Consider the following 26,422-nt stretch of genomic DNA (forward strand, 5'->3'; position numbering starts at 1 on the left):
GCTATTTGATCACATTTCCTCCAGGGAAGTGGTGGAGTTTTTCCGTGCTGTTAATCTTGCCCTGCATGTTTCTGAGCTGGGCAGTAAGTGATGGAGCACCTTTTGGTTGCAAGTTTCTGGCTCTTTGGGAGTTGTTAGGTGGGTAGGGGATGTTTGTGCTCATTTTCCTGCAGCCAGGCTAGCAATGTGTCGGCACTGCTGAGGATGGGGCAGGCGATACCTTGGGTTTTGGCACTACCCTGGGGCTCCCAGCAGCACAGCAGTGAGAAAAGCCAGTACCACATCCCGCAATGACTGGCCCAGCCCTCCCGGTCTGGGGCTCTCCCTGCTGGTGCAGGAGTGGAAAGAGGGGTGGGCAAGCAGCAAAAAGGTTTTGGAAAGTAGATGAGGGAAGACGTAAACTCAGGTGTGAAGTAATTAAGAGCAGTGCTGTCTGGGGGTTCTCCATATGTCCATATTGCTCTGTTAATATCATCCCACCCAAAAGGAGTAATTTGCTAGCAAGCAGAGCAGTGATGACATAAAGAGAGGCTGGAAGTTACTGGTGTAGTGATTGGTACTGCAAAAGAAGGACACCCATTTGCTCAAATTTCCTTTTCATCAGCAGAGCCAGAGCCCTGCTGCTCCATAGGCAAGCAAGTTGTATGTCTTCTGTTGCACCTGCTTTCTTCTGTCCCTGTGGAGGACTTCTGGTGCTGGGAAGGGCAGCAGAGCTGGTTTGGGATTTGCCAGAGTTTTTGAAGTCATTTAAAAGTCCTTTTTATAGCTATGAAATAAAACAAAGGGTTGGCTCTTTGCTCCGGGGGTGGGATGGAATCTGGCTTGGCTGTGTGAGGTGGGGTGATTCTCCGTATGCCTCCTGGTATTTCTATTGCTGTTGGTTTGTTGATTTTTTTTTTTTTTTTTTTTTTAGTTCCAGCAGTTACAGTGCTAAATCTGAGATGTAGCAAGCGTTCTGCCGCTGACATAACATGTTGAGGTGTTTTTGTCAGCCCAAGAAATTTTGGCCTTCACCAGCCTACCAAATGCGCCTGAGCTCGCACAACAGTGCTGTGCCCAAAGCTGCGCCTAGCAAACAGTTCTCCTATGGTGGCTTCCAGCAGACATGTGCTCTTTTTTCCTTACAATGGGGACCTTCTTGGAAAAGACCATGTGTTTAGCTCAGCACTGAACATTTCAGTCCACCAGAATGGGTAGACTTGGTGGCCAGGGGAGTTTGGGTCATGCCTTGGGTGCAGGATAACCTCTGGGGTGATCGTGCAGGATCCAGTTGCTGCTTTTGCTCCTGCGAGGAGGAATAATGACACTCTGCCCTCCCTATGTCTTCTGGACACAATATCTGTCTCTGAAAGGCCTCAGCATCCGAGTGCCCACCACTCTCACAGGCTGAATCCCACTATGAGGGGAGACCAACAGGTTTTAGGAAATGCAGAAACCAGGAAAGCAGAGTGTAGGGAGCTGTTGTTTTGCTGCAGATTGTGCTTGGGAGTTGCTTGGCTTGGACCCCTGAGGGGAACTCATCACTGTTTTCAAGGGCTTTATTTTATACTGTTTGAATCTTCTGGTAGTGTAGAAGGCACTTACTGCCTCTCACTGTGCATTTCTGATGATTGCATTTTGAACAGCGTTTTCACCCCAAAGGAACCCAACCTCATTTTTAGCTCACGGGCTGTGATGTCCCCCATTAAATGCATTTATGGCTGCCCAAGCTGTTGAACAGGATGGTATCATGAACCTCTGAGTGCCCATGCTGGATAGAGCAGGTGGGAAAGCAGCCAGTCCAACAGAGCCTGGGGTTTGAGGAAGCATGAGGAGCAAAGCACAGTTTTCCAGGCTGAGAAGTAAAAGTCCTCATGTCCAAACTATTTTGCATGTATGTGGCCCTGCTGATCTGAAGTGAAGCTGTCCCCATCAAGCCACTGCCATGACATAAGGCCAGGTGGCAGATTGTGCTCTGGCATCTCATATTCCTGGTGGAAGCTACAGCGGGGTTGAAATAGTCTGAAATGAACTTTGAGCTTCTTCTCTCTCGGTATTCAGTCCTTTGGCCATCAAAACTGTTTTCAGTCCTGTGTCCATTTATAAATATTGGCACCTCACTTCGTCAGCGTTTGAGAGATGACTGCAGATGGTATTGTTTACAGCTTCTGTCCTTTTGTAGCCCCCCATGAAGTGGAGTAGCAGATTTTGAGTGGGAGATCATCTAAAGGAGAAGCAAGAATTTCATTCCAGTAAGTGGGAGGTTGTGTGCCTTCTGCACCTGTGAGATGAGTGGGGAAAGGAGTCATTTATAACATGTCGTAAATGTTGATTCAGATTGCATCCAATCCCTAGTCGATGCCACTTAGTGTCGTTTGTTCTGCTGCTCCCCAAGTCCAATGTAACAGCTCCGGAGTAGCTGTTTCAAACCGTTAATCCAGCTTCTGGAAGGGCCATCGAGTATAGTTTGCTGAAGTGTTCTGTTGCTCCAAAAGAGATGCAACTGAGTTATCCACAGCGTTGTGCTTCAATAAACCAGGCAGTCACTTCCCGAACCACTGAATGCTTCATTCCTAGTTTTTCTCTGGACGGAGAAATTGCCCTCTTACATTGAAGCCTTTGGTGCATCGCTCTGTCCTCTACTCTGAAATGCAGGTGGCTGTGGGAGAGGGGGAGAGAGCCCTCCTGCCTGCAGCTGGGGTCGGGAAGGGGCAGCTGGCTGCACAGCCCAGCAGCTTTTGAACCCCTTGGCTGTCTGCCAGGCAGTTTGACAAAGGAGGAAACATCTCGGCACTAATTGCATTCCTGAAGGTCCCATAAAACTAGGTGGCAAGAGGGAGAAGAGGCCCCGGTGAGGGCATCACGCATTTGCCTCTAATGAAGAGAGACTGGCTCGCCAGAGGCCAAGCTTCATTAGCTCCAGTGTTGCAGACCTATTTTTTTCTTGGAAGGGGGAGATGCAGAGTAGTACAACATCATCTTTATTTTGGTGTTTCTAGGCAAATTCCCCCTTAACCATCACTGCTGCTACTTGACTCCCTGTGTGGGTGTTGTTTGTGTGCTTTCAGCCCAGGACTGTGGCTGTGCACGGGAGCATTGCTACTGAGGTGTAAGTAAAGAGCACTTGCCATGCTGCAAGCTGTTTCACCCCCTAAAACAGAAAGGATCTCATCTTGAAAGTCCACGCTGCCTGAGCAACACAGCCACTGCTGGTAGTGCAGTTTTGTGGGATCAGGTCTTTTGTGGTTTCTCTTTGTGTTTTTAGAATTAGATAATAAATCAGATTTATAAATGCTTTGCAATTGTAAATCAAGCCCTGCAACTTCTCTCTAGCTCTTAAGCATCTGCAAGTGTCTTTATTGGTTAGAGATGACTAAAGGTCATGGCTGGCTAAAGCACAGTGAGATGGCGATGCCTCCGCGCATAGGAGCTGGGAGTCTGGTCTCGCTTGCCGGTACAGGGCTTCTAGTGACATGAAAAGCTTGCGTCAGCAATAAGGCATTGGGTGTCACATTTGCAAATACGTGCAAGTGCCAGAATTGCTTCTGAAATGGGATTTAAGAAGTGACAGCTCATTGAAAGTCTGTGGCTTATTTCGCACAGAACAGCTAAGCTACATGCAGCACAACTCCAGGTGCCCTGCAATAACCACTTCAAAAACTGCTAAGGACACACAAGTCCCCAGTATTTATTTCTGAACGCTTCCCTTTCTTGGTTTTGTGAAATGGGGAAGCACTGTGAGGTTTTAGCCTGTACTAGGGCCCAGTGAGGTAAGGCTTTTCTGTTTAACAACCTCAAATTAGAAATCTCACTCCTGTTTCTGCAATTTGGTTTTGGCATTCCCTGTCCCAGGCGCCGTAGCGGTGCTCAGTGTCACTGTGTTTTCGGGAGGTCTGTGGGGAAGATGGGGGTGATGGCTCTGGCGCCAGCGTGGCAGTTCCTAGTTTTGTGCAACAGGGCCCTGTGCACTGAAAGCAGTGCTCCAGTTTGATGGCACCACTGGTATCCTCACCCTGGGGTTTCTGGCTGGGTCTGTTACAAAGCATTGTGCCCATGGACATATCTTATGGAAACAGACTTTTTTCCACCCTTACTTTTGTAGTTATTTTTCACCTACCCAGTGGTAGTGCCTGGACAGAGGATGCTGGTGTGCATCTGAAAGCTCAGGTGTGGGAATAAAGGTGATCCAGATTTAACCCTTTTTTTTCCTTGCCTTAATTCTCTAAATGCCTAGTGGGTAAGCTTTTACCAGAAGTTGCTGTTAAGAAAGAAATGGGTAGTATTTGATTTATTAACTTCTGAGGTGCAGCTGATGGGTTGAGCGTGGTTTGGGAAGGAAGAGGAGCTTGCTTGTGCCCACTGCCTTGCCCGTGCCAAGGCGGTGGTGGCATTAAAGCAAATGTAGCTGTAGCCAGAAGGGAAGAGGGTTGCCTGCGGCATAAAAGAGAATAGGGAACGGAGACAAAACCACATCTGCAATGTTTTCTTTTAAGTCATGTCAATTCTTGTTATCTTTAGGTTTTTGATTTTGGGGCTTTTTATATAGTTTCTCTGAAAAGGTGGAATCTGAGCACTGCCTAGCAAAACAGGACCTGAAGAGGAGAGATGAAATAACCTTGTGAGATGTGGAGGTTAAAAATAATCCTTTGGTTGTTGCTAAGTGCTTGTGCAGCCGTGAGCCATGCAGTTATGGAGGAGATGCGGCTCCGTCTCTAGGGTGGCTGTTCCTTAGGTCAATCCTGTTCTGCTCCCCAGGCTGGAGGAGGATGGGGAGCACATGTCTACCAGCATCTCTGAGGCTTATTTTGGTGACAGAGGATGCAGTGTCAGCTTGCATCACCATGATGCAACCTTGTGGTGCAAACCACCACTTTGTTAGTGGTCCCAGTTATTAGCAGCAGGTGGGGGGCTTGGCGGGGCGGGGGGCAGGCAGCAGCTGCATGTGCTGTCAGGGCTGACAGCATGGGGAGGGTGTTCTGGGGTGAGCTGAACCTAGTAAAGTTCTCTGAGCTGAAACCCTTTTCCATTACGGTGGGTTATAGGACTACTGTGTCTCTTTTTTCCCCACTGAAGGTCAGGGAGCTAAAAAACCAGCTGAGGTTGAGCTAGAAAACAGAGGGGTATGTAAGTGCTGTCATGCTGCGTGGGGCACAGGGTGCCTATCGCTCCTTCTTAGCAGCCAGCAAACCTGGTTTCAGGCATCTTGGGGTCTCCTGCCTACTGAGCCACTGGGTAGCCCAGGGGGACCTTATGGCCAGAATAAGTAATGAAGAGATGGCACTGCAGTAACATCTCACTTTTAAGATGTGGTCAAGACTCAGTCAGGCTGCATGTTTATCCTAGAGCTTCCAAAAAGCCTTTGTCCTTGCTGCATTCCTGTTTGGCCTTGGCTTTTATTGCCTGCAGAAACTGCTCAGCCAAAGTCCTTGCCCCGAGATGTTTGCATGGCATAAAACAAAAGAATCCCCCTGAACAATAAGAAAAAATAAACCTCTGACTTGCTGTGTCCCATAGCAGTGAGGAACTGAGGTGGGGGAGCCTGGGCCTGGTGTTGCTGCTGGATGGGCATCCCCTCTCCAGCTTACATCTCCCCTCCACCTGTGAAACATTTTGGCTGCAACAAGAATAGACTGCAAACATATACTGAGGAACAAATCAAATGGGGGACCTCTGCTGTCCTCTTCCTTTTTCGGGGTTAAACTGGGAAGCTGGGCATGTTATGCTTACTTTAATCATGTGGATTAGTGTAAAAAGATGTAAGGTTTAGGTCATCTCCATTTACTCCCACGCTGTGGGTCAGCCTAATGCTATGTAATGTCCAGGTCAGCTGGGGCAGGCAGGGCTGGGGGCTGTGATGGAGTCAGGCAACTGAATTCGCCTTGACCCTGCTCAGACCGATGCTGCTCTTGCCCTGCAGACAAGCAGGGTTTTTTTGGCTCTGTGTCTGATGTTGTGCAGACAAATGACAGCTGAGCCGCAAATCAGGAAAAATTACTCTCTTATTTTTTTGATGGGTTTTTTTTGCCTTTTTTATTTCCCTAACACATTTGTTTAAACTAGATCTTTTCTGATGTCAGTTGTTGATATTCCTGCATTCATGCTTGACCTTCCATAACGTGTGGGATCTGCTGTGCCATTGCAACATTTTGGGGAGGCAGAGCATGATTGCTCACACAGTGATTTGGAAAATGTTTCCATAGGCAGGGAAGGAACTGTGGAGGAGCCTTCTGCTGCTGTCACACGTAGGATGCTGGCTTTCAGGTCTCACTACGGTGACAGGAGCTGGGATCATCCCGGACTGCTTCCCATGGTGCCTTCCCAAAAGGCTGGGTCTGGCAGTGCTTGGCTTGGGGGCTGTGAGCTCTGAAAGCAAACACTTGAAACCTCTCAGCCTTTAATGGGGAATGTAATTGAGAAATTCTCTGCTCTTTACACAATGTGAAGAGGATGAGAAACCACAGGGATGTGTACTGGAGGTTCTTACTTGCTGTAGTCAGCCCACAGTGCCTCATGCTTGCATTGTACCCTACGCTGGGGTGGCACCTTCTATGATGGGAAGCAGGGATGCTCAGCCCCTGGCTCCCAGATAATTTGAAAGGGTGGAGACTCCCCAGGAGCTGTGAAGGTGGCTGGCTGTTGTTCGCATACCTCTTCAGCAGTGTTTCAATTCTCCTTGCAAGCAAAGGGCATCCTGAGCATCTATCACTATTATTTTGGAGGGCTGGAGCCAGGCAGGGAAATGGAGGCACTTGCACCTTGTTGGGGTGTTACTGCTGACCATTGGTATCTGTCACCATGTGTTAATGAATTGCTTGGTTTTCGTAACAGAGAAGCCAGGGAGGATTTTTATTTAAAACACGACCTCTGCCAGTGCAGGCTTTCTAGGTCGCGTCGATGGGCTTTGGCTGGGGCACATGTTCCCTCCTCTTGGCAGCCCTAAGCCAAGAGAGACAGGCACTCCATAAACCACCGCCTCGGAAGAGACCTGTCCTTAATGCTGTCTCACTGGAGTCTCTGCAGCCAGCTTCTCACTCCCGACAGCTCCTTCACTCCTTGCAGGTGGCTTTGAGGTCTCTCTGTCTTAAGCTACCAAATTCATCATCGTGTCCCATGTGGTTCTGGGTGTGCTCATCTCCAAGAGCTGTGGCTGATAGCCCCAGTGCAGAGAGGGGCTGAGAGCTGGGTGGGAGGTGTCTGCATCCCAAATTTGATCTTCATGAAGTCACTATTTGCCTGGCATGCAAATCTTCGGTGGCCTTTTGGAGGAGTGGGGGTGACTCAGCGCGTGTTTTTCTTTGTATCTCTGGTTCTTGGGAGGCTCCTGAAACCTCCCAGCCACTTCCCCCTGGATTGGCATAATTTCCATCCTTCCCCAATCTCTCTCTTCTGCTTCTTCTCTGAATTTATCTTTTCCCCTTTAACAGTGGTTTCTGTTCTCTTTCCAATTTAATCCTGAGACATGTGCTGCTCCCCTCTGCTGAGAGCGTGCGCCTCCCCGTCCTGCTCCGTGACCATTCAAAAGGCTGAAGATCCCAAGGGGTTCAAATGGCTGCTGGGCTAGGGCAAATGGCACAGGGTGACCCTTGCCCGCTGGCCGTGACCTGTGAAAGCTTGGCCAGTGCTTGTAGCTGCAGCATGTAAAAATGCCTCGTTCCTCCCCTGATTGCTCTGCTAACAACCTCCCATGTCCCCCAGCGCAGCTGCTGTGTTTCAGGTCAGAGGTGGTTGCGTTTCAGTGCAGGTGGATGGTTCTTAGTGAGAATGCTCTGTGTTTGATGTGTGGGCTCCTCCGGTTTTCTTTCACAATAAACGAATTCAGTGTTAGGTATTATACCACCAGGCGTTACCGTTACATCTTTGCCTGTTAATATTAATTGATTATTTGGGAGTTGGACTCGATGAGCTTTATGGTTCCCTTCCAACTTGAGATATTTTATGATCTTTGCATGGATTTCTCATGGGAACACAAATGATACTTCCATTCATGTTTCTGCTCAGTGCTGTGTTTATTCTTCATCATCCTTTGTGTTTCTGGCAGCAGGTATACCCTGCCTGCCCTACCTTGCTCATGCTGAGGGTTTGTGTTGGTTGTTCACACTGAAACAGCAATTGAGTTGGACTTTCTTTCCCCAGCATATCGCGTACTGCTTCGCCAGAGTTTCCATTTCTGGCACGAAGGAGCAAGGCTGCCCTTTCTTACCCCGCCTTTCCCCCTGCCTGGGCCCTCATTGCTGTCAAAGTCTTGCAGCTCTCCCCAAAGCTGGCAGCAGCTCCTTGGAGGACCAACCCACACAGAGCGCTGCTGTTCCTGCCTCTTTTCACTGGGGTTTCTCCTTGTCCTTGAGCGGACCTTTTGCAAGCATTAATGCATGCTAATGAGGCATTAAATGCCAGGGCAGAATTCAAGAATAAAGAAGTGACGTCTTCAACATTTATGGGAGCCAGAGCTCTGTCTGTGGGTCTCCGCTCTTAAAGAGGCACAGCGTGTGGGTTGCAGCTGGAGGTGTCATCTGATGGTGCATGCATGTACCCAACCCCCCCCATCCAGCTGCAGCCACCCCCTCCCACAGCTGGGAACCCCATATCTCAGAAAAGTAGAAAGCTCCCAAATAAAAGCAAGATGAACTTCGAAAACACAGCTCATTGTCTGCTTGCTCCCCTATGAGAGAAGATGGTCTTAGAACAAACTCTCTTAAATGCTCTGCCTTTATGGCCAGCATCTCACTGAGTTTGGCATTTGCATTTGGTCCTTCTGATGATAGTAATTAACAGAAATAGACATTTGGAAATGAATGCTGTATTTGGGGTTTAGAGGCAGATGAAAGCCTCAGACTGGCAGGTGAGTGAAATTCTGGGTTTCTGTATGTATTTCTTGTTGACATGCACTGACAACTTGGGATTTTTGCTTAGTTTGGATTGAAAAATTGAATTTAAATACTTGAGCTGAAAGGAAAGTACAGCACAGGCTGTGGGCTCATTCTTTCTTTCTCTCTCTTTTTTTTTTTTTTGTCTTACTTTGAATGAGATTCTGACTTCTTTCAGCTTCCTTGGGAAGGGAGGAATCTGTTCCAAAACCATGGACCTTTGGTGAACTTGCACCAGATTATGTGTTTGCATCAAAACACAGAACTGGGCAAGGCTCCCACAGCATGGATTTTGCAAAGAAAGAATCTCTCTCTGCTCCAGAGCCCACTCCTCTTAACAAGGTCCAGCTGAAAGGACATTTAGCCCACTTGGGCTTCAACAGGGTGGGAATTACACTGCTTTTCATTTGAAGGATAGACAACTGTAGAATTTGCCCCTGGAGTTCAAGCATTTGTGATGATACAGATTTGTTTTGCAGCCAAGTTTTATTTTAAGGAAAAATCTGGAGGTTTTTTGGGTGGTAGGAGCCTGCTCAGGCACCAGAGCAGGAGGATGAAGTTCATCCTTCCTGGAGGCACCACACATCAGTGGAAGGGTTGCAATACCATAGCTTTTCTCAAGCCTTTCATCTGCATTTCATCTAACTGCATGCCCACCATATGTCACCTCATATTTCTAAATCTTCCGGAGTCTTCACGGTGACAAAAGTTGGAGGCTAAATGTAGAGTTGTATAAGCAGACCTAGGCAAAAAGATGCGCCAAGAAGTATGTAAGTAGGGGAGAAGCTCCTGGTCCTGGACCCATGGGTGTTGGTGGTATCTGGACAGGGTTGGGAGAGCCAAATGGAAACCAGTTTTCGTCAAGCAGTTTTCTTTGTCAGGCTTTGTGGGGACAAAGGAAACAAACAGGGAGAGCTGCATCGAGGGAGTTTTGTGAGCAGGTCTCATCTGTTAGGGGGGCAGAGAGCTGGCTGGAGAGAGGAGCACTGTGGTAGAACAGGCACTGGTGCGTTCCATGGCAGACCCAGTAAACCCTCACACCCAATAAATGCCTGTATGAGAAGGGATGGAAGTTGATAGAAAAGGGCAGTGGCACAGAGACTTTTTTGAGTTACAGGATTGGATAGAAACACAAGAGGGAGAAAACCCAGAAGATTCATATCCCCCTACGCCCCTACCTTCCTCTCTGGCTTACAGAATACTACAAATTATTAGCAGTTTCTGCAGTGCCTTCCATGTCAGGTGCTTAAGGGATGACAAAGACAAGGATGAGCATGTGCCCAGTTTGGTGGGATGATATTTGGACCCACAGCTTTAAGGGAACCAGCACACTCATCCCAGTTTCCCCTGCTTGGGTTGAAGTGCTGCATCTCTGGGAGCATCTGGCAGCAGCCCTCACCCTGTATCGCTCCCTGCATCAGTAGCAGAGTCAGCAGCAGAACCTAAAAGCTCCAATTCCCAGCTCTGGGTCTCCATCCAAAGGGCCACGTGTGGCAGGCTCGGCTGAGGCACTAACATAAGCAAAAGTCAAGAGATTTGTGAAGTGCTGAGCTTACTTCAAAAAAAAAAAAAAAAAAGAAAAAAAAAAAGAAAAAAAAAAGGAAGGCTTTATTTTAAGAAATGCAGCTTTAGATCTCCTTCAGGAAATGAGTCCTCACTGCCCGTCTTGGCTTTCTGGTGGATCATCAGCAGTATCTTGTGATTGCATTTCAGCTCCCCTTCTGCAGCAGAGAGAAGGAAAATGAGGAAAGGCTGGCCAGAGCTGCTGCAGGAAATCCGCCTGCCCTGGATTGCTTTCAGCTGCCTTCATGAGACAGCAGTTTCCAAAGCCCTGTTTTCCCTGCCCAGTGCTTATTTAACCCAGAAGGTCCCAAGTGAGTGAGAAACTGGGGGGCTGAGGGTTTTTTTTGTAATGACAGTGCTGCAACGTGGGGGATGCTGGCAGTAATGTGGAGCTGGTGATGGGGCTTGTGGTACCCAAGGCTGAATCAGCAGCTCAGGTGTGTGTTTATTCCTTCAACTTTGGTTTCATTAGTCTGCATTTGTGATGGTATTTTTGATGACTGGTGAACTCAAGCAGCACTATTATTGAAATACAGGCTTATTTAAAGCCTTGTCAATTCTTGGCCAAACCCATGTGCTTCAGAATATAAATAACCTTTGAAATTAATGCAGTGGGAAGATGTACAGACCCATGGTGTCTGGTGTAAATAATGTACAGAAAAGCACTATTTGCTTATCGCTAGCCTCTTAGCGTCTGTTTTGTTGTTTCAGTATTGCGTTGTGGATCAGTGAGTGTGGGCAAGCTCTCCTCTGGAGTGACTGGAGGTGGTCAGCGAGTGCATTTCAGTTTGCACAGAAACACTGGACCTTTGACGTTTGTGTGTCTGTGTTTATATGGTAACCTCCTTTTCACAAGGAGGTTGTTATGCTCCATAGGCTCCAGAAGTTGGGGTTGCTCCTGCCAACCTGCCACCCTTGTTTCCCTGGCAGACTAGTGTCCCCAGGCAAGGGGTCCTAAGCCCATCCCCAGTATTTAAAATTTCATGAGCGTTCCCTGACTTCCCACCGGTGCTGACCATCTGGCAGCAGGACGGTGCCGCGGGCAGGCTGCCTCGCCTTGCCTGGCCTCTTGATGTGCAGTGGCGGCTGCTTTGAGTCATGGAAAGCGATTAGTGGGGAAGTCAATGATTTATTTGCCTAAGCAGGCACTGTGTCTTACCATAGCCCTTTCCCAAACGGAAAGGTCTGTATTTTCCAAGTGTTCAAAGCCTCTGCTGCCCTTCCTCCTCCCACTCAATATGTGCCGTTCATGGAGCCTCTCCTGCAGGCGTCGAGCGCTTTAGCTGAGAGATTGGCTGGTCTGGTACAAAACCAACACTCAGGCAGTGCTCTGTGTTGGTCAGGTTTGACTTCTTCTCTCGTAAGCAGATGTTTTTGGTGCATTCACCCCTAGGGAGTACAAACAATGTGTGGTTTCTGTGTTGGGACTCTGGGTGATGGGCACAGCAGCCAGGGCTCATTAAAGGGATGGCACCAGGGAATCTGGAAATTTCTTGCCATAACTTATTTCTCTTAATTGGTTTTCCTGTGGCGTTTCAGTGGTTTTTTTCAACTTCGGTTCAAGTAACCGAAAATCACAAAAGCATAGCATTTTGAAGGTCCTGACCCAAAGCCTGGATGTGAGCATGGAGGCACAAAAATAAGTGGTGTGATTTAATAGGAAGAAAATGCAGTATGACCTTTCCCCTCCCAAGTGCTCAGAAACAGAGAACCTGGCTTAAAAATCATCAGGATTTTTTTTTTTTTTTTGTGTATGGTAGGCATATCAACTTAATTTTCTAGAAGGTGGGAAAAAAAAAATGAGTGTTGGAGAAGCTTGTTTTCAAACCCTGTCTCACCCTCCGTAAAAGCTGGGGTCATTTTTTATTTCTTGCAAAAGAAAGCTGGTGCTTTTGTGTAATTTTGTGGTCACCAGAAGCAGTGGGGTTTAGCAAAATTACGTTCTATTAAAAGACCTAGTGACAGAGCTTTTAGCACGTTGCTTTTCAGACCTCTTGGTGCAGTGGTGGTTGGGGCAATTCCTACAAGGCAAATAGTTATCCCAGAGGGCACACAAGCTGTCCCACCACGCACTCGGCCACTGCAGGGTCCCCCTTTGCAGCCTGCTGTCAGGAAGCCCGGGATGAAAGGTCAGAGGCTGGAGGGTTCTGCCAGAAGCTGCTATCCTGATTCCTGCTCACCGGCAACAGCCCCACGCAGGGACCGGAGCCACGGCACACAGCGCCGGTGCCAGGCTGCCCGGCCAGGTTTGCGCGGCGCTGGGGTGAGGGCAGAGGGGATCGGGTGTGCGGCTGTCATCCCGGCGGGCAGCCGAGCCAGGGGGAGAGGCAGAGGTGGCTGGGGTGAAACGAGGACAGTTGGTTGTCCTGCCAAAAGCTGCCTGAGTGACATGAGACGTGCAGCCCAGCCAGGGCACGGCAGTGGGATGGGGATGTATTTCAGGGCAGGGAGAGAGATGGAGAGGCTGGCTGGGCTGCAGGTCTCGGTCCGCCTTGGTGGCCTTCTTGGGAAGAGGGTGCCTACAAGCAGTGGTGCACCCATGGCTCCTGCCCTGCTGGATCCCAGTCTAGTACAGGTTTAGTCTGGGAACTGCTCTCCCCCCACAGAAGCATCGCTTTCCTCTGCTACACCCTCCCAGCGTGTTTCTGCAGCCTCCTTGACATGTGTTTCGTGTTAGCCCCTCCAACAATCAAGAGATGGCTGGAAAGTATGTTATCAGATTCAGAGGGAGCATTTCATTTCCCAGCTAGATCTGGATCTTTTAAACATCTAAGCTCGTCTTATTTCAAGGGTGAGAACAGAAGAAAACATCTCTTGTTATGTTTGGAGAACACAATTAATGTCTTTTGGCTTCACAAACCAGCTTGAATAGAGAACATGCAAACTCAAAGAGTTCAAGGGCATTAAAGTCCAGGGTAATGTCCTGCACCATGAGATTTCTTCTGGTGCAGAGATGTCTCAAAATACACCCTCACTGAGTACACGTTCTCATCTTGGAAATGAAACTGGGAAGTAAAACTAGGTTCATCATCCACATAGTGGTGGAAGGCTTACTGCAGGCATGGTCTTACATGACATAGGGACTGCTTAACCCCATCAGCACTGCGTGTGACCATAGGATAGCTGTGACTGGAAACATGCAGCACATTTTGCTGCAAAATACACAAATACCAGGTAGCACTCTGTGTGTTGCAAGCCTCAGCTCTGGGTCACCATCACCAAAAGACTTGCTGCCACATTGCCTCAGGGCTCCTCTCAGGCTGTGTCCTGAGCAAGAGGACGGAGTGGATTCCGATCTCCAGTGCTCCAGGTGGATGTTGAGAAGTCGAGTGACTCATTGAGAAATAAATGTATCCCGCTCACGGCATTTCTCCAGTCTTCAGGCTGTGTGGGAGATGGATGGAGAGCACCAGAAGTAGAGCTCATGGTGCTTGCAGGAGTGGCCACTCTTTCAAGCTGATCCAGGCAGTGAAGATCTTTGCTGTTAAAGGTCAGCATGGAAATTCCCACTCTTGGCACATTCCCCATGATGAGTTTCAGCCAGTGACTTGTATGTTGAGCCAGTGTGGCTAAGGCAGAAAACACATTTCAACATTTTAAGCTCACACCCCATACTTAGTCATCCTCATGTACAAGGGCTTTCTCTTCATCCCCTTTAATAACTACAACTGCTTGCTTTAAGATGCTGTTCCTTAAGCCTTCCAGTTGCAGTGGTTTAATAGGATGAATTGTTTGGAAATAGCTGTTTCCCTTCCCTGGGACAGTAATTCCAGGCTCCATCCCCAGCCTGCTGGGGGCTGGAAGGGATGTCAGTCTTTCTAGCCTGCTATACTGGCCTGGCACTGACTGTTTTAAAAACTGAACCATTTTATGGTCCAGGGACAGATCTCCAGTGGATTCACATCTCGTGCTGGGCTCTGTAGTGTCCTAGGAGGACTGAGGTAAGGTTGATGATACAGGGGCTCTACCCCTCTGCCCAAGAGCAGGGAGTGACTCCCACCCAGATCGGGACCATGGGGCAGTATGAATGCAGTTGGCTTTCTTCCATTCACCCTCACAGCTTAAATTCAGGCATGAGAATATTTACACGAATTCCTAATGCCGGCTGCTTTGGATTCCTTGAAATAGTGCCTGTTTAAGAAAACGATGATTTACAGCTGATTTGGACACATGCATTACCAGGGAGGCACGAAACTTGCTGTGTGTGAGAGCCTGATTGCCTGTATTAATTGTGAATATAAGCCAGCCACTCTATTTGATTTGCTTGTGTCCACGGGCTCAAAATCAGCTTTGAAGGGAAGGGGCCAACTAAACCTGCCTGGATGGATGTGTCTGGGGAAAGGGCGAGGCTGTCGTCATGAAGGCAAACAGAGCAAGGGATTTTTAGTCTCCATCAGATGTAGGCAGGGAAGGAGGTCACCTCTAGAGATCTTGTAAACATAATCTCCTCTGTCTAGTAATGTTTAGTTTGCAGGCTGGATCCAAAGCAAATGGTGGGAATGCAAAAGAGGCTGAAGGGGGGCAACTTGTGATGTGCTGGGACTTAGAAGATGCCTAGTAAAACAGAAGGTGCTGCCATGACTTTTGGCAAGGAATATAGCTTGACAATCCACAGCCTCTCTGGTAATTTTGGAGTGGTGGGAGAGGCATGGAGATTAGTAGTTTTGTGCCGATGAAAGGAGCGTGTATGTAATTTATCTCGTCTGAGGTGCTTGAGGCTGTTTCCAGTGGGAAAGCTGAGCTGTAATTAGGTTGCTGATGAGCCCAAGATACAAATCCCTCAGCTCTATAAACTATATCTTCAAAGGCATCCCTTCTCCTAGGGACTGACCAAGGAGGAATTCAAGCAGTATTTCCAGCAAGCTGATGGATGCCTTTGTGAAATCAGATGCCCAGCAGCCAGCCACTCCACTTACCGTCAATGAAAGCCTTAAAGTCTGTTGACTTTCTCAGCCCACGGCTAAACCCCACGGCTGCAAGGGGATGCTTCAGTAAAGGAGTGCCCTCACTGGATCGGGTTCTTCATCCATCTCTGCTGCGAGCTGCCCCTGGGGGGAGGTTCAGCTGGTCCCAGCAACCTTCCTGGTACTGGCTGGAATGTAGAGGTCTCGCTTGGACACAGGAGATTGTGCTTATTAATTTAATAATTTGTGAAGGCATTTTAAGGTTTTGGGGAGTACTTCTTAAGCAAAACTATTAGTAAAGAAGGGTAGAAAGACCTTATGAAATGGTTGACCTGCTAGGCTTTTTGCTTCTAAACCCTGCGCTCAAAACCAGCAAGGAAGCACTGTTCCATTCCCATCTTCGTATCTCTCGATTCAGACAGAGAAATAAGAGACTAACTCATACAAAACTCCAGCCAGCCCAGTAAACGTGGAAGCTCTCACAGGATCCCCCTCTTTTACACCGTTTTGAGGGCTCAGCAGTAATACTGATCTCCAGAGCTCAGGGTCCACAGTGGGCAGGGAAGTGTGGAGGGGAATACTCCTTGTTGAGTGGTGTGGCCTGGAGAAGGCTAGGCTTGGGCCACCCGCTATGGCGCAGCAGCTCTGCCAGGAAAATCTGATGCTGTAGCAAGACTGAGAAGAAAACTGGTCGCAGTCCGGCTGTGCTGCCTCCTTGGCTGGTTCACGGGCTTAGCAGGGAGATCACATCAACTGCCACATCCTCTGGTGCCCTGAAGTATTTGTCCACCCAGTGCCATGCCTCTGAGATGGACACATCTGGTTGGAGAAGCACATTTCAAAATGCTGCTGTCGGAGACCCTTCATCAGCCTGAATACTTCTGGTACTGTAGTGGCAGTGGAAATCACGGTACTAGACTAGCCACGACCCTCCTAGCACAGCCACAGCCTTCAGGTGGGCACACAAGTGAAGCCAAGCAATGCTTAGGAAGCACCGGGGTGTGAATGACAGAGATGCTGCTCATCTCCTGCAGGGGTGGGAGGCGCAGTGCCGTGCAAGGCCCAGGTGCGCAGGGGTGGGCACCAGGAGGCAGGCGTGGGGAATATTCACTCTGCAGTAAGCAAGGCGTGTGGCAGCACTCTGCTGAAATGTGCTCTCGGCTGTTCTCTTTGCTGTTGTCAAGCGCTGAATGGGGGTGCGCCAGGAGGGTCTGAAAGGGTACCTTGAAAACAGGGGGATGCTTGGGAACCCTCATCCAGAAAGAGGAAAATAAGAGGGTAACAAGCTTGACGCCTGGATGGAGCATGTGGTCTCAGCCAGCTAATGGTGTTTGGGCGCTACAGTGGTTGGTAGGTGGTTATTCCTGGCATGGACCTGGGGTGAAAGTCACCTTGCCCAGCTGCGGGCTGTGTCTGCTCAAGGGGAACTGCCCTGTTCTCCCCATGGTCACCATCACTGCTAGTACCTCCCAAGGGCAGTTTTTGACCCTGTTCTGGCCACCTGGTCCCACCTAGGAAGGGAGAGGTGCCCATTTGTCTTGAGTGACTGTAGAGGGAAGTTGGGGGAGCTGTAAACCGGTATTTTTTGCTGCTAAATATAGATACTAATTTGATATCTAGGTGTTTTCCATTGCCATCTCTTTGTTACTCTGCCAAGTAAGGTCTCTCTGGCAGCTTTTCCTGCTGGGCTGCTCATCCCCCCTGTGCAGGGGCAGCCACAGTGCCGGGCGGTGGCCCAGGATGCTGCTGACACCTCCTCCCTGCTCTTGCCTCCAGGCCATGGAGAATGTCACTGCGGGGAGTGCAAGTGCCATGCCGGTTACATCGGGGACAACTGCAACTGCTCCACCGAGACAGACAGCTGTGTTTCCAGTGACGGGCAGATGTGCAGCGGCAGGGGCACCTGCATCTGTGGGAAGTGTCAGTGCACCGAGCCGGGGGCTTTTGGAGAGACGTGTGAGAAGTGTCCCACCTGCCCAGGTGTCTGTAGCACTAAAAGGTACTCACGGAGGGGTTCAGGAGGGGCTTCTCACTGGTGGGAAGGGCAGCTCTTTGGTTTCTGGGAGACTTTTCAGCTGAGGGCAGGGGTGATTAGCCCCAGGCAAGCCTACGCTGCTCAGAGCCCACGATAAGCTACATGAGAGTATCCCAGGTAGAGGAGCAACAAGTGTTGCTGCCCAAGTCCTCATAGAGGTTTGGAGGTTTGTGTCCCTGTTGGTTTCCAGCACTATCCTGCGCTGCAGGAAAGCCTGGCAACCTCAGTTCTGCTGCAGCCTGAGCTGCAAACATCTGGGCCCAGAGAGCTACAAGCTGCAGAGGAGGGGAGGATGGGGATGACTGCCTGACTTGCAGCTGTGGAGGTGCCCTCGGCATCAGCCTCAGTCTGGCATGGAACAGCAATGCTGTCTGCCCTGATCTCAGGCAGGATGGATTTTGCAGTAGCTGATGTGCAGCTCCTGACATCCAAAGGGCAAATGCACCCCAAACCTGCCAGCTGTTCTGCACCTTCATTGAATCCACTGCTAGAATAAATCCATCCTTGAGATGGAGATGTTTGGCCCTGAAGTTGCTCTTTCCTTGTGGTGCTGATGTGCAGCCTCCAGCCCAACACCCAGGGAGTCCCTTTCCGAGGGGTGAATCTCTGTGTTCACGTGGTTTCTGATGGGTGCTTAATCTTTCCCTCCGTGTGTCTTTCTGCAGGGACTGCATTGAATGCAAGCTGTTTAACTCAGGAAGACTGGCTGATAACCAAACCTGCCAAAAGCACTGCAAGGATGAGATCATCACCACGGTGGATGTTCTCGGTAAGTAAGCAGCAGCAGGACTGCGCACGGTGGGAGCCAGTGACTGTGGTGTTGAACTCCTCTTAACCAGACCAAGACATATCTGTAAAGAAAGCCTTAGGGAACACCTGGTATTTAGAAACATATGTGTGTATGTAGCGTGTATATGTGGTATGTGTGACCCTCTGTCTGGGTTGTAAGCTGTGCTGAAGTAAAAAAACCCTTTGATTTTAAGTAACTTCTTACCACAGCTCTCCAATACTGCCAAAGCAAGGAGCAAAGAGTGGGACGAGATCAGATGAGACAGTAGATGATGAGCTGTGAGAGAGTGCAAAATGACAACATATCACCCAAAAAGGCATTCTCTAATCTTCTGAGAATTCATCTTGGAAGAAGCGAGCAAAGGAAGAAGAAGAAAGCAAAGCTGTTCTGGAGATGATGAGTTCTGCTTTAGCGAAACTGACTGCTAGCAGTCCCCTGGCAAGCTCCTCTCCTGCCCTTTGTATCCTCTTCTGGAGGTCACCCCACATGTGTGTCCTTCAGCAGATGACTTTCTTCCTTTCTTTTGAAGCTCCATTCTGGGAGTCCCTGGTTGTTATTTAGGGGAGCAGAGGGGATCCAAACTTATGACAGCTTTAATTGCAATCCTGACCTTGGCCTTAGCAATACTGCTTGGGGGGAGGGATGGAGATCAAGCAGGGATAAGTTACTGTCCACATCTGACATTTCCTCCTCTCCCCATAGTTTATAGAAGTGCTCTACCTTGCTCACCCTTTCTCTCCCTTCCTGCCAAGCTGTCTGCAGGCAATGTTTTTCCCATTGACTCTTCTCACATCCAGTGTCTAGCTTTTAAATTACCACCAGTGGGGTTCCCTGCTTTTCCCTTTGGGAGCCTTGCTCTTGTTCTCTCCATCCTCCCTGCAGTTTAGCAGGGACTGCACCTACACCGGCACACTGTGAGAGGTTACAAGGCACTTCCAAACCACACCAAGTTCCTTTCTGATGCCTGGTTGGCCTGTGTTTCTTAGGAGCCAGCAAATACCGGGTACTAAAGCACCACTCTTTTGCTTGGGTGTTGTGCCATGCCAAAGCCAGCTTTTGTGCTCACTGCACCCAGGGAGGTGAGGCTGGGCTGGGGTTTTCCAAGCCCTTGCATGGTTTTCAGAAAGAACCACAGCCAGATTTCTGTTTTAAGACCTTTTTTGGGAATTATGCTTATTCTTCTGTTGAAATGCTGTTGTCAGGTTATGGAGGATGCTGAGCTCTTGGGAGCTCAGGTCACTCTGCAGCTTGGAGATCTGTGCTGCTAGAGAAAAAGGTAAAACAAAATATTCCTAGTGAAAGTCCTTGGAGACTACAGACTTCTTCACAGGCAGACTCAGGCAACTCCTGGTCCTCAGGTGCTTTTGTGTTATGCAGCACTTGTTAACAGTCCCTGCTGAGGCCAAACGCTGGTATTTGTCACAGAAGGCATAGGTCTGCATTTTCCTGGCAGTGAAGGATGGGACCTTCTTAAGTACTGAGTTACAATGAGCATACCCTGGAAGATCCCAAGTGTCTTTTGGGACTGGGTATGAAGCAGCCAAAGCTTTGTAGAGCAGAGGCACCTGTCGTTGGATTCATGAAACAGAATTATGCTTTTTGGGAAGCTTCTATGACTTGAATTGTACTCTGCAGGATCTTCTTCACTTCTGCAATATTACATTTCCATTCCTGATGGTTCCAGAGAGGAGCTTTCAACATGAGAGAAGCATGACATGTCCAGTGCTGAGCAGAACCTGCCAACAGCACACGTCAGTGGACCTGAAAGGTCCATGGGGCCATCACACCTCACTGTGGGCATCTGGTCTCTGAAACCTAGTAAAGACCAACAGAGATCATTACTATCAAGACTATAATGACTCTAATAATGGTGCAAGGACAGGACTGAGAGCAGCTGGGCTTGGAGGAGCTAAGATTTGCTGCTAAAGTCAGAAGGGCATTAGTCAAGAAACGGGGAAGTTTTATCTATATTAATATAATTAGTATTTTGGTTTGTAACAACCAGCACTTCTCTAGCCCTGCCTTTGATACCACTTGCAGGTAGAGCAGGTTTTTTTGTCCCAAGGTAGGAACAGCTGAGGTTTGTCCACACCAGGAACCCCGTCAGGACTCACCTGAGGGGCAGTTGTATCTGGGCTCAGAGCTGTTGAAATGGAGAGTATTAATCTTTCTGCTGAAAGCAGGTCAAAGGCATTGAAATGAAAGACAAACAGACAAGAGAGAGATAAGGGGCTGGAGTAGCAGTGGTCATCAAGACGATCATTTTTCAGCATGACAGGCACACATACAAGTGAGGAGGAGAGCTGGGGGAAGCATTTTCCAGGTGCCTAAGCCAAGGTCATATCTTTGCCAGGTGCCCAGATCCCTTCCCCTCCCTTGAAACTCTGAGCCCCAGCAGGCCCGCAGAGATGTGCTCCTGCAGAGCTACCTGGCATGGCCGGAGGTGTTGCCCCATCTCGCTCCAGGCACCATCTCTGCCGCAGGGACACCCCAAGGCTGCACCATGCAGGGCAGTGGCTCTGCTGAAATCACCCCTGAAAGCTAGAGCTGCAAACCCCAGATGACGGCTTTGCTGAAACTTTTCCATTGCTTTTGTGAAGCGGCCTTCCCCAGGAAGCCTCTAATAGTGACCAGAGCACGGTGTGTAGAACAGGCAAACAAACAGCACCCGGATGGCCGTGAGAATCAAGTAGTCTCATTTCTTGCAACTCCCCCATCTCCGCAGCCTCCTCCCCAGCCAACTCCTCCCTTCCCCCTCCTCTCCCATTTTCCTCTTCTATCTCACTCTTTAAAAACAAACTTCTCAGCTGTTTCCGGAGCTGGAGCTGCTCGGCACAGCTGGAGCAGGAGCCAGCCGTGGGCCGCTGCTGCTGCTGGCCCTGCCCCTGTCCTCACAGGCTGAGTCTCTGCCTCTTGCTTTCTCCTCAGCTTCCACTCTTCAAGAAATTTAACAAAATAAGAAGAAAATGGCATTTATTGCCAAAGCAGACTTGTGTGAAGGAAGAATGTGTGTATGTGTGAGGTTGTGTGTTTGCCATGCAGCGTTTGCCGAGTGCCACGTTTTCTCCAGCAGTAAGTCTGGGCACTGCTCGGTTACAATTTGCAGGGATCGTGATCAAACTGTGCCGCTTTCCAGGCTTGCTCCCCGTTCCTCCACTCCCAGCCGCCAGTGGGAAGGTCTGTTCAGCTTGCAGAGGAGAATTGTGCTAATTCCTAATATGAAACCTGTCAACTAATTCAACCAAGTGCCATATTGCAGCTTTAGGCACACCCCGTTAGAAAGGGTGACTAGTTCAAAATCAGGGGAACCCACACCATTGCAAGTTGTTAGAGGGGAATTAGCTTAATAAGAAGAGGGCATTGGAAGCATTTCTGTAAGAAATTGGGATACAAAAGTTCTGCAATCTTTAGGAATTTTTAAAATACAAAAAAACCGAAATGAAACTCCGTGACTCTGTATCTCGTTTCAGAAACGGATGACCCCAACACGATCCTCTGCGCCTACCCAGTGAACAACTGCGTCATGAAGTTCACCTACTCAGAGCTTGCCAGTGGGAAATCCAACCTCACCGTCCTCAAAGAGCCAGGTTGGCTCTCCCTTGGGTTTCCTTTTAATAGCACAGGCTGCCTCAGGAGAGGTGACAGGCTGCTGGGGAACCTGGTGGGTTGCAGAAAGGCTGGCTCCACTGCCTGTACGAGGGCATGCATGAGCAGATGAACCAGGATGATTTAAAACGAAGTGGTTTACAGTGCTGTATCCCAGCCCCAAATGCTCCCAACTTAGTAAAAAGGATTCAGAGTGAAACATGCACCTGAGCCACCAGCATTGCTAGCAAGTGGCTGCAGAGATTTCTGCCAGCTTGGGATGCTGAAATTAATCCAGCCTATTTATGTAGTAAAAAGCATGCCGTGTACTGATTTGGAGATACAGCCACTGGGAGCAAAATATCAGAAGAGAGCACCTGGTGCTGCTGTTGGTTAGGTCAGGATGTTAGGAAAGCCCACATCACCTATGGATTTCTGCATTGCCAAGGAGCTAGCTCTGGTCCAGGCGGTGTAAGGGTTGTGTGCCCTTGCTCCCCTCCCCAGGCCGTTTCAGACAGCTGTGCTTCTCAGCATTATTTTAACCACGTGCAATGCAGTTTCTCACAGAAAACCCCCACATGGTGTTGTAGGACAAGCGGGCGAGCACTCAACAGTAGCTTCTCGCAATCTGCTCTGCTCCTCCAAGGCACAGGCCGGTATGGGAAAGTCTGAGATATCGCACGTTCTATTTTATTTGTGCTGCAGCTTGCACTTAATTGAAAGACCAGTTGGTTAGCCAACAGTTAATATACTTATTTAAAGTTCCTAGTGATCACCTGTCTCCATGTGGGCCAGAAGCTGAGGTGGCTTTTGCCAGAGGCACCTTAACCCTCTGTGTCCTACATGGGTCACCTGCATTAAAGCCAGCGCCACTGTTGGATGGTGGCACTGCAGCACTGCTCTTCCCCTCAAGCACTATGTGATATCCTGGCTCCAGTGACGTCCATGAGACCTGTGCCTTTGACCTGCCTCTAGCCAGGAATTTATTTAATAGAAAAAAACCCTTTGGCTTCAGAGAGGACTGTTGCTTTTTTTAATTTAGTCACTGCTGCTAGCACTGCCCTGAGGTCACTTGCTCAGTGGCTGTGGTCCAAGTCTTTATGTCCTGGTATCCTGATCTGGGATACACTCACATCACAGCTAATTACTTTCTCCCCACTGTTACCAGCATGCAGCTCAGCCCCCAGCGCTGTGACAATCGTGCTGGCAGTGATCGGCAGTGTAGTGCTGATCGGCATCATCCTGCTGGCGCTCTGGAAGCTGCTTGTCACCATTCATGACAGACGGGAGTTCGACCGATTCCAGAGTGAACGTTCCCGGGCCAGATATGAAATGGTGAGCCCAGGGCAAGGGTGCTGCTGATGGGGGCGGGGGGAGGGGGGCAGTTATCGGGATGGGCCAGCAGTAAACAGCTCTGTAGTGATGGAGAAGGGTGGCAGGTGTGAGGGATGTGGTTGCCTGTGCCCTGCAGTATCTCGCGGCAGGGCTCCAGGGTTCGGCGCATCACACTGGCCTTCCCCTTGGCAAGTTACAATACCAAAATTATGCCCAGCCTTTGTGTTTCCCAGTAGTGCGGGAGGGCTGAAGGAGGTAGGGGAGTGGGGACCAAGCCCTCACTGTGGTGGCAGACAGATTGGTCAGCTCTATGAGGGGGACCTTCCAGGATGCTTTAGGTGGGGTTGCTCAGCATTTGAGGGCATCACCTGTGCCTGCAGTTTGTCCTGATGGACAAACACCACTGCTTTGGATCTGAATGCACATTTCAGTCAAAGCCAAGTGTAGCAGTATCTCCAAATTAATTGGCACGGGAAGGGGAGTTTATACACTTTTTCACCATGACATGGACTTTGTTCCTGACGTTTGTTCTTTGTCTCTGCTCATTTCTCCAAAGGCATCCAATCCTCTCTACCGAAAGCCTATTTCCACGCATAACGTAGAGTTCACGTTCAACAAGCTCAACAAGTCTTACAACGGTACTGTTGACTGAGGGGGTCCCAGTGCCTGAGACTGCTGTGGACAATTGCTTGACTGTACATGCTGCCTCCCCACTTGAAGATGGGATCCTCTTCAGGGGTGAGAATCCCTTATGACAGGACTGGTCGATGACCAAAGCCTTTTATTTGCACAGTAAGGAGAAAAGTCTGGTTCATTCTGGAGGCATGGACACAAAGGCAGGCTCCCCACCCGTGCTGATGGACTCTGAGCCGTGTGCGACTCCGTACCCCAGCTTTCTGGATATATTAAACCTGCCAACTAAGTCAACCAAGTGCCATATTGCAGCTTTAGACATATCCCATTAGAAAGGGGGACTAGGTCAAGAATCAGGGGAACCCACACCATCACAAGTTGTTAGGGGGGAATTAGTTTAATAAGAAGAGGGTGTTGGAAGCATTTGTGTAAGAAATTAGGATCCAAGAGTTCTGCAGTCTTTAGGAATTTTTTTATATAAAAAACAAAATAAAACTATTGTGCATATATGATGCTGTGAGTAGAGTTCATTGTTTCCTTGTTGAGCCCCTCACCAAAACCGGGGCTTGCTCCTGCAAGCAACAGTGGTGCTGCCTGATTGATTTATTAATGGAGCCTTATCGGTCAAAGCATGGCTATAAAAATAGGAGCTGGAGCCGCAGTGCCTGCGCAGAAGGTATGTTGATTTAATACCTTGGTGTTGACCCAGGGCGGGGAGTGCCATAGGGAGCTCCTGCTCCATGCCAGCAGCGTTAAACAGATGGGAAACTGGTAGGAGCCCAAGGGAAGTGGGAGTTGAGGCTGAGGAAAATAAATCAAACACCCATTCCTTGGGGTGTGCAAGTAGGCGTCCGGCCCGGGTGGATCCTGCCTGCAGGAGGGCAGCTGGGAGCGCACAGCAGCACAGCCAGACCTCTGCTGCTTTTACCAGAGGGCTATTGCTGTGGGTCCAGCGGAGCCCGGCTGGACAAGCAGGGGAGTCCTGAGCTTTTGGCTGGGAAGGGAGCTGGATAAACCCCCGTGTTGTTGCTTCACAACATACATTTTACTTCGGTTTTGTTGGGTTCCCACCCAGACTGTTCCCCCAGCCCCATCTGTTTTCCTCTGGAGCTGGGGACAGCTGCAGCTTTAAACCCACACAGACTGCAGCAGGGCTGCAGCGCCAGCTGGAGAAAAAAGCCAGAGCAATTGCTACTGCCTGCTGCTTTTTTTTTTTTTTCCCATTTTTTTTCTTCTTTTTTGCTTGTCTCTTCGCCCTGAACAGATCATGCAATAGTCAGCTGAAGGAAGCTTGCCAGGGAAAAGCAAAAACAAATGGTGTTTATTGTTTTGACTTGCTCTTCTCATTGGAAAAGGGCCATGGGCCCATCCTTCCGGATTTATTTTTATATATTTGCTTTTGCCTTTATAAACAGAAACTCTTATTTGCTCAATATAAACAGCTCTCCATCAAGAACTTTATGGTCCCCCCTCCTCCTACCAGCAGTACTGAAGAAATGCAGCAGACCATACTACAAATACCACGGGGATTTTTAGGAGTGTAACAAGTGGCACATTGGCAGCATCGGCGCTGATCAGGTGTGGTAAAAAACCCCCAAATACATGAAATCTGTATGCTGTCTTCCCACTTGATTCCACTACATTTGCCCTAGCAGGGGTGGGGAGTGGATACATCCTGCAAACAAGTGCAGGGGCAGGCTCTGGTTAAATGCTGGCATTGCCTTGGTGTAACCCACCCATGGGTGGGCTGGGGCTGCCCTGCCTCCTCCCTGCAGCGCGGAGAGCAATAGGGCAGGCTTGAGCACTGCAGAGCTCCACATTTCCTATACGATATTGAAGTCCAGGCTAAAGTTTGCAGGCTGAGATGTTGCATAGTGAATACCTGGGACTAATGCTGCCAGCTGGGAAAGAGCATTCATGGGGCAAATTTGGTTCTTGTGATCATCGCACTGCCTAGTGCCAGGCTGGCAAGATAGATTTCATCACTGTCACAAAAGAAAAAAATAGAAAACAGTCAAAAAAATAGAAAACAATTAAAAAAAATCATCACAGATAGACAGAGCAAGTTTTAGCTTGGTTCACGTGACTGCCTCACACAAGCCATACTGCCCCAGGCATGGAAAGGGGGAGCAGGAAGGAAAGTGGAGGGAAAGGAAGGGCAGGAATGTTTTAAACCAGCTTTGCCACCCAAAGCAGCAAACACTGTGAATGCAGTGTGAATACAGCTCTGCTGCTGTTAATTTGGAAGGGACCGAGCCGTCTAAAACTAAAGCCACCCCCTTTGCTTTCTTCCTTTGCACTCCAAAAGGAAAGGCACAGGCATGTCTCCCTGCCACCCTTTCCCTTGCAGACTACCTGTGGCATTTCCCAGCTCGCTGGGCTAGTGCCGAGAGAGCAGACAATCAAGGTAGCCATAGGGAGCCAAGTTTTGACTCACTGCTAAGGGGTGGTTTGGGTAGGGAGAGTGGAAAAGAGGAGTGCAAGAGCCTGGGGACAGGACTGTAGATGCCCTCCTTCCCCTGCAAGGGGAGACTCAGCTGTGAAGCAAACTGGTCTGCGGAGCAGTGTGGGGGTGAGTATGTGAGGGAGGGGTGACACAGGCCAGGCACACAAGCTGGTGTAAAAAAAACGGAGGGAAGAAGGCTGATGCTGTCAGTGAAGAGCATCCTGCTGCCCAAGGCACTGCGCCAGGCAGCACAAAGCAGCCCCCCCAAATTTAGCTTCTCCGCAAGAT

The 26,422-nt window shown here is 49.3% G+C and overlaps 1 protein-coding gene across 1 annotated transcript in view; it reads left to right on the top strand.

The window, feature by feature from the left end:
* Positions 1-24,195, top strand: part of ITGB5 (integrin subunit beta 5) — a 64,297-nt gene extending 40,102 nt beyond the window's left edge. The window contains exons 11-15 of the mRNA XM_040604175.1: positions 17,087-17,309; positions 18,011-18,114; positions 21,606-21,722; positions 22,889-23,055; positions 23,612-24,195. Of these exons, the coding sequence (XP_040460109.1) occupies positions 17,087-17,309; positions 18,011-18,114; positions 21,606-21,722; positions 22,889-23,055; positions 23,612-23,707 (707 nt within the window). The 3' untranslated portion in view covers positions 23,708-24,195. The remainder of the gene's footprint in view (positions 1-17,086; positions 17,310-18,010; positions 18,115-21,605; positions 21,723-22,888; positions 23,056-23,611) is intronic.
* Positions 24,196-26,422: the final 2,227 nt, after the last annotated feature.

Source organism: Falco naumanni, chromosome 8 (genome assembly GCF_017639655.2).
Source record: "Falco naumanni isolate bFalNau1 chromosome 8, bFalNau1.pat, whole genome shotgun sequence".
Taxonomy (NCBI): domain Eukaryota; kingdom Metazoa; phylum Chordata; class Aves; order Falconiformes; family Falconidae; genus Falco; species Falco naumanni.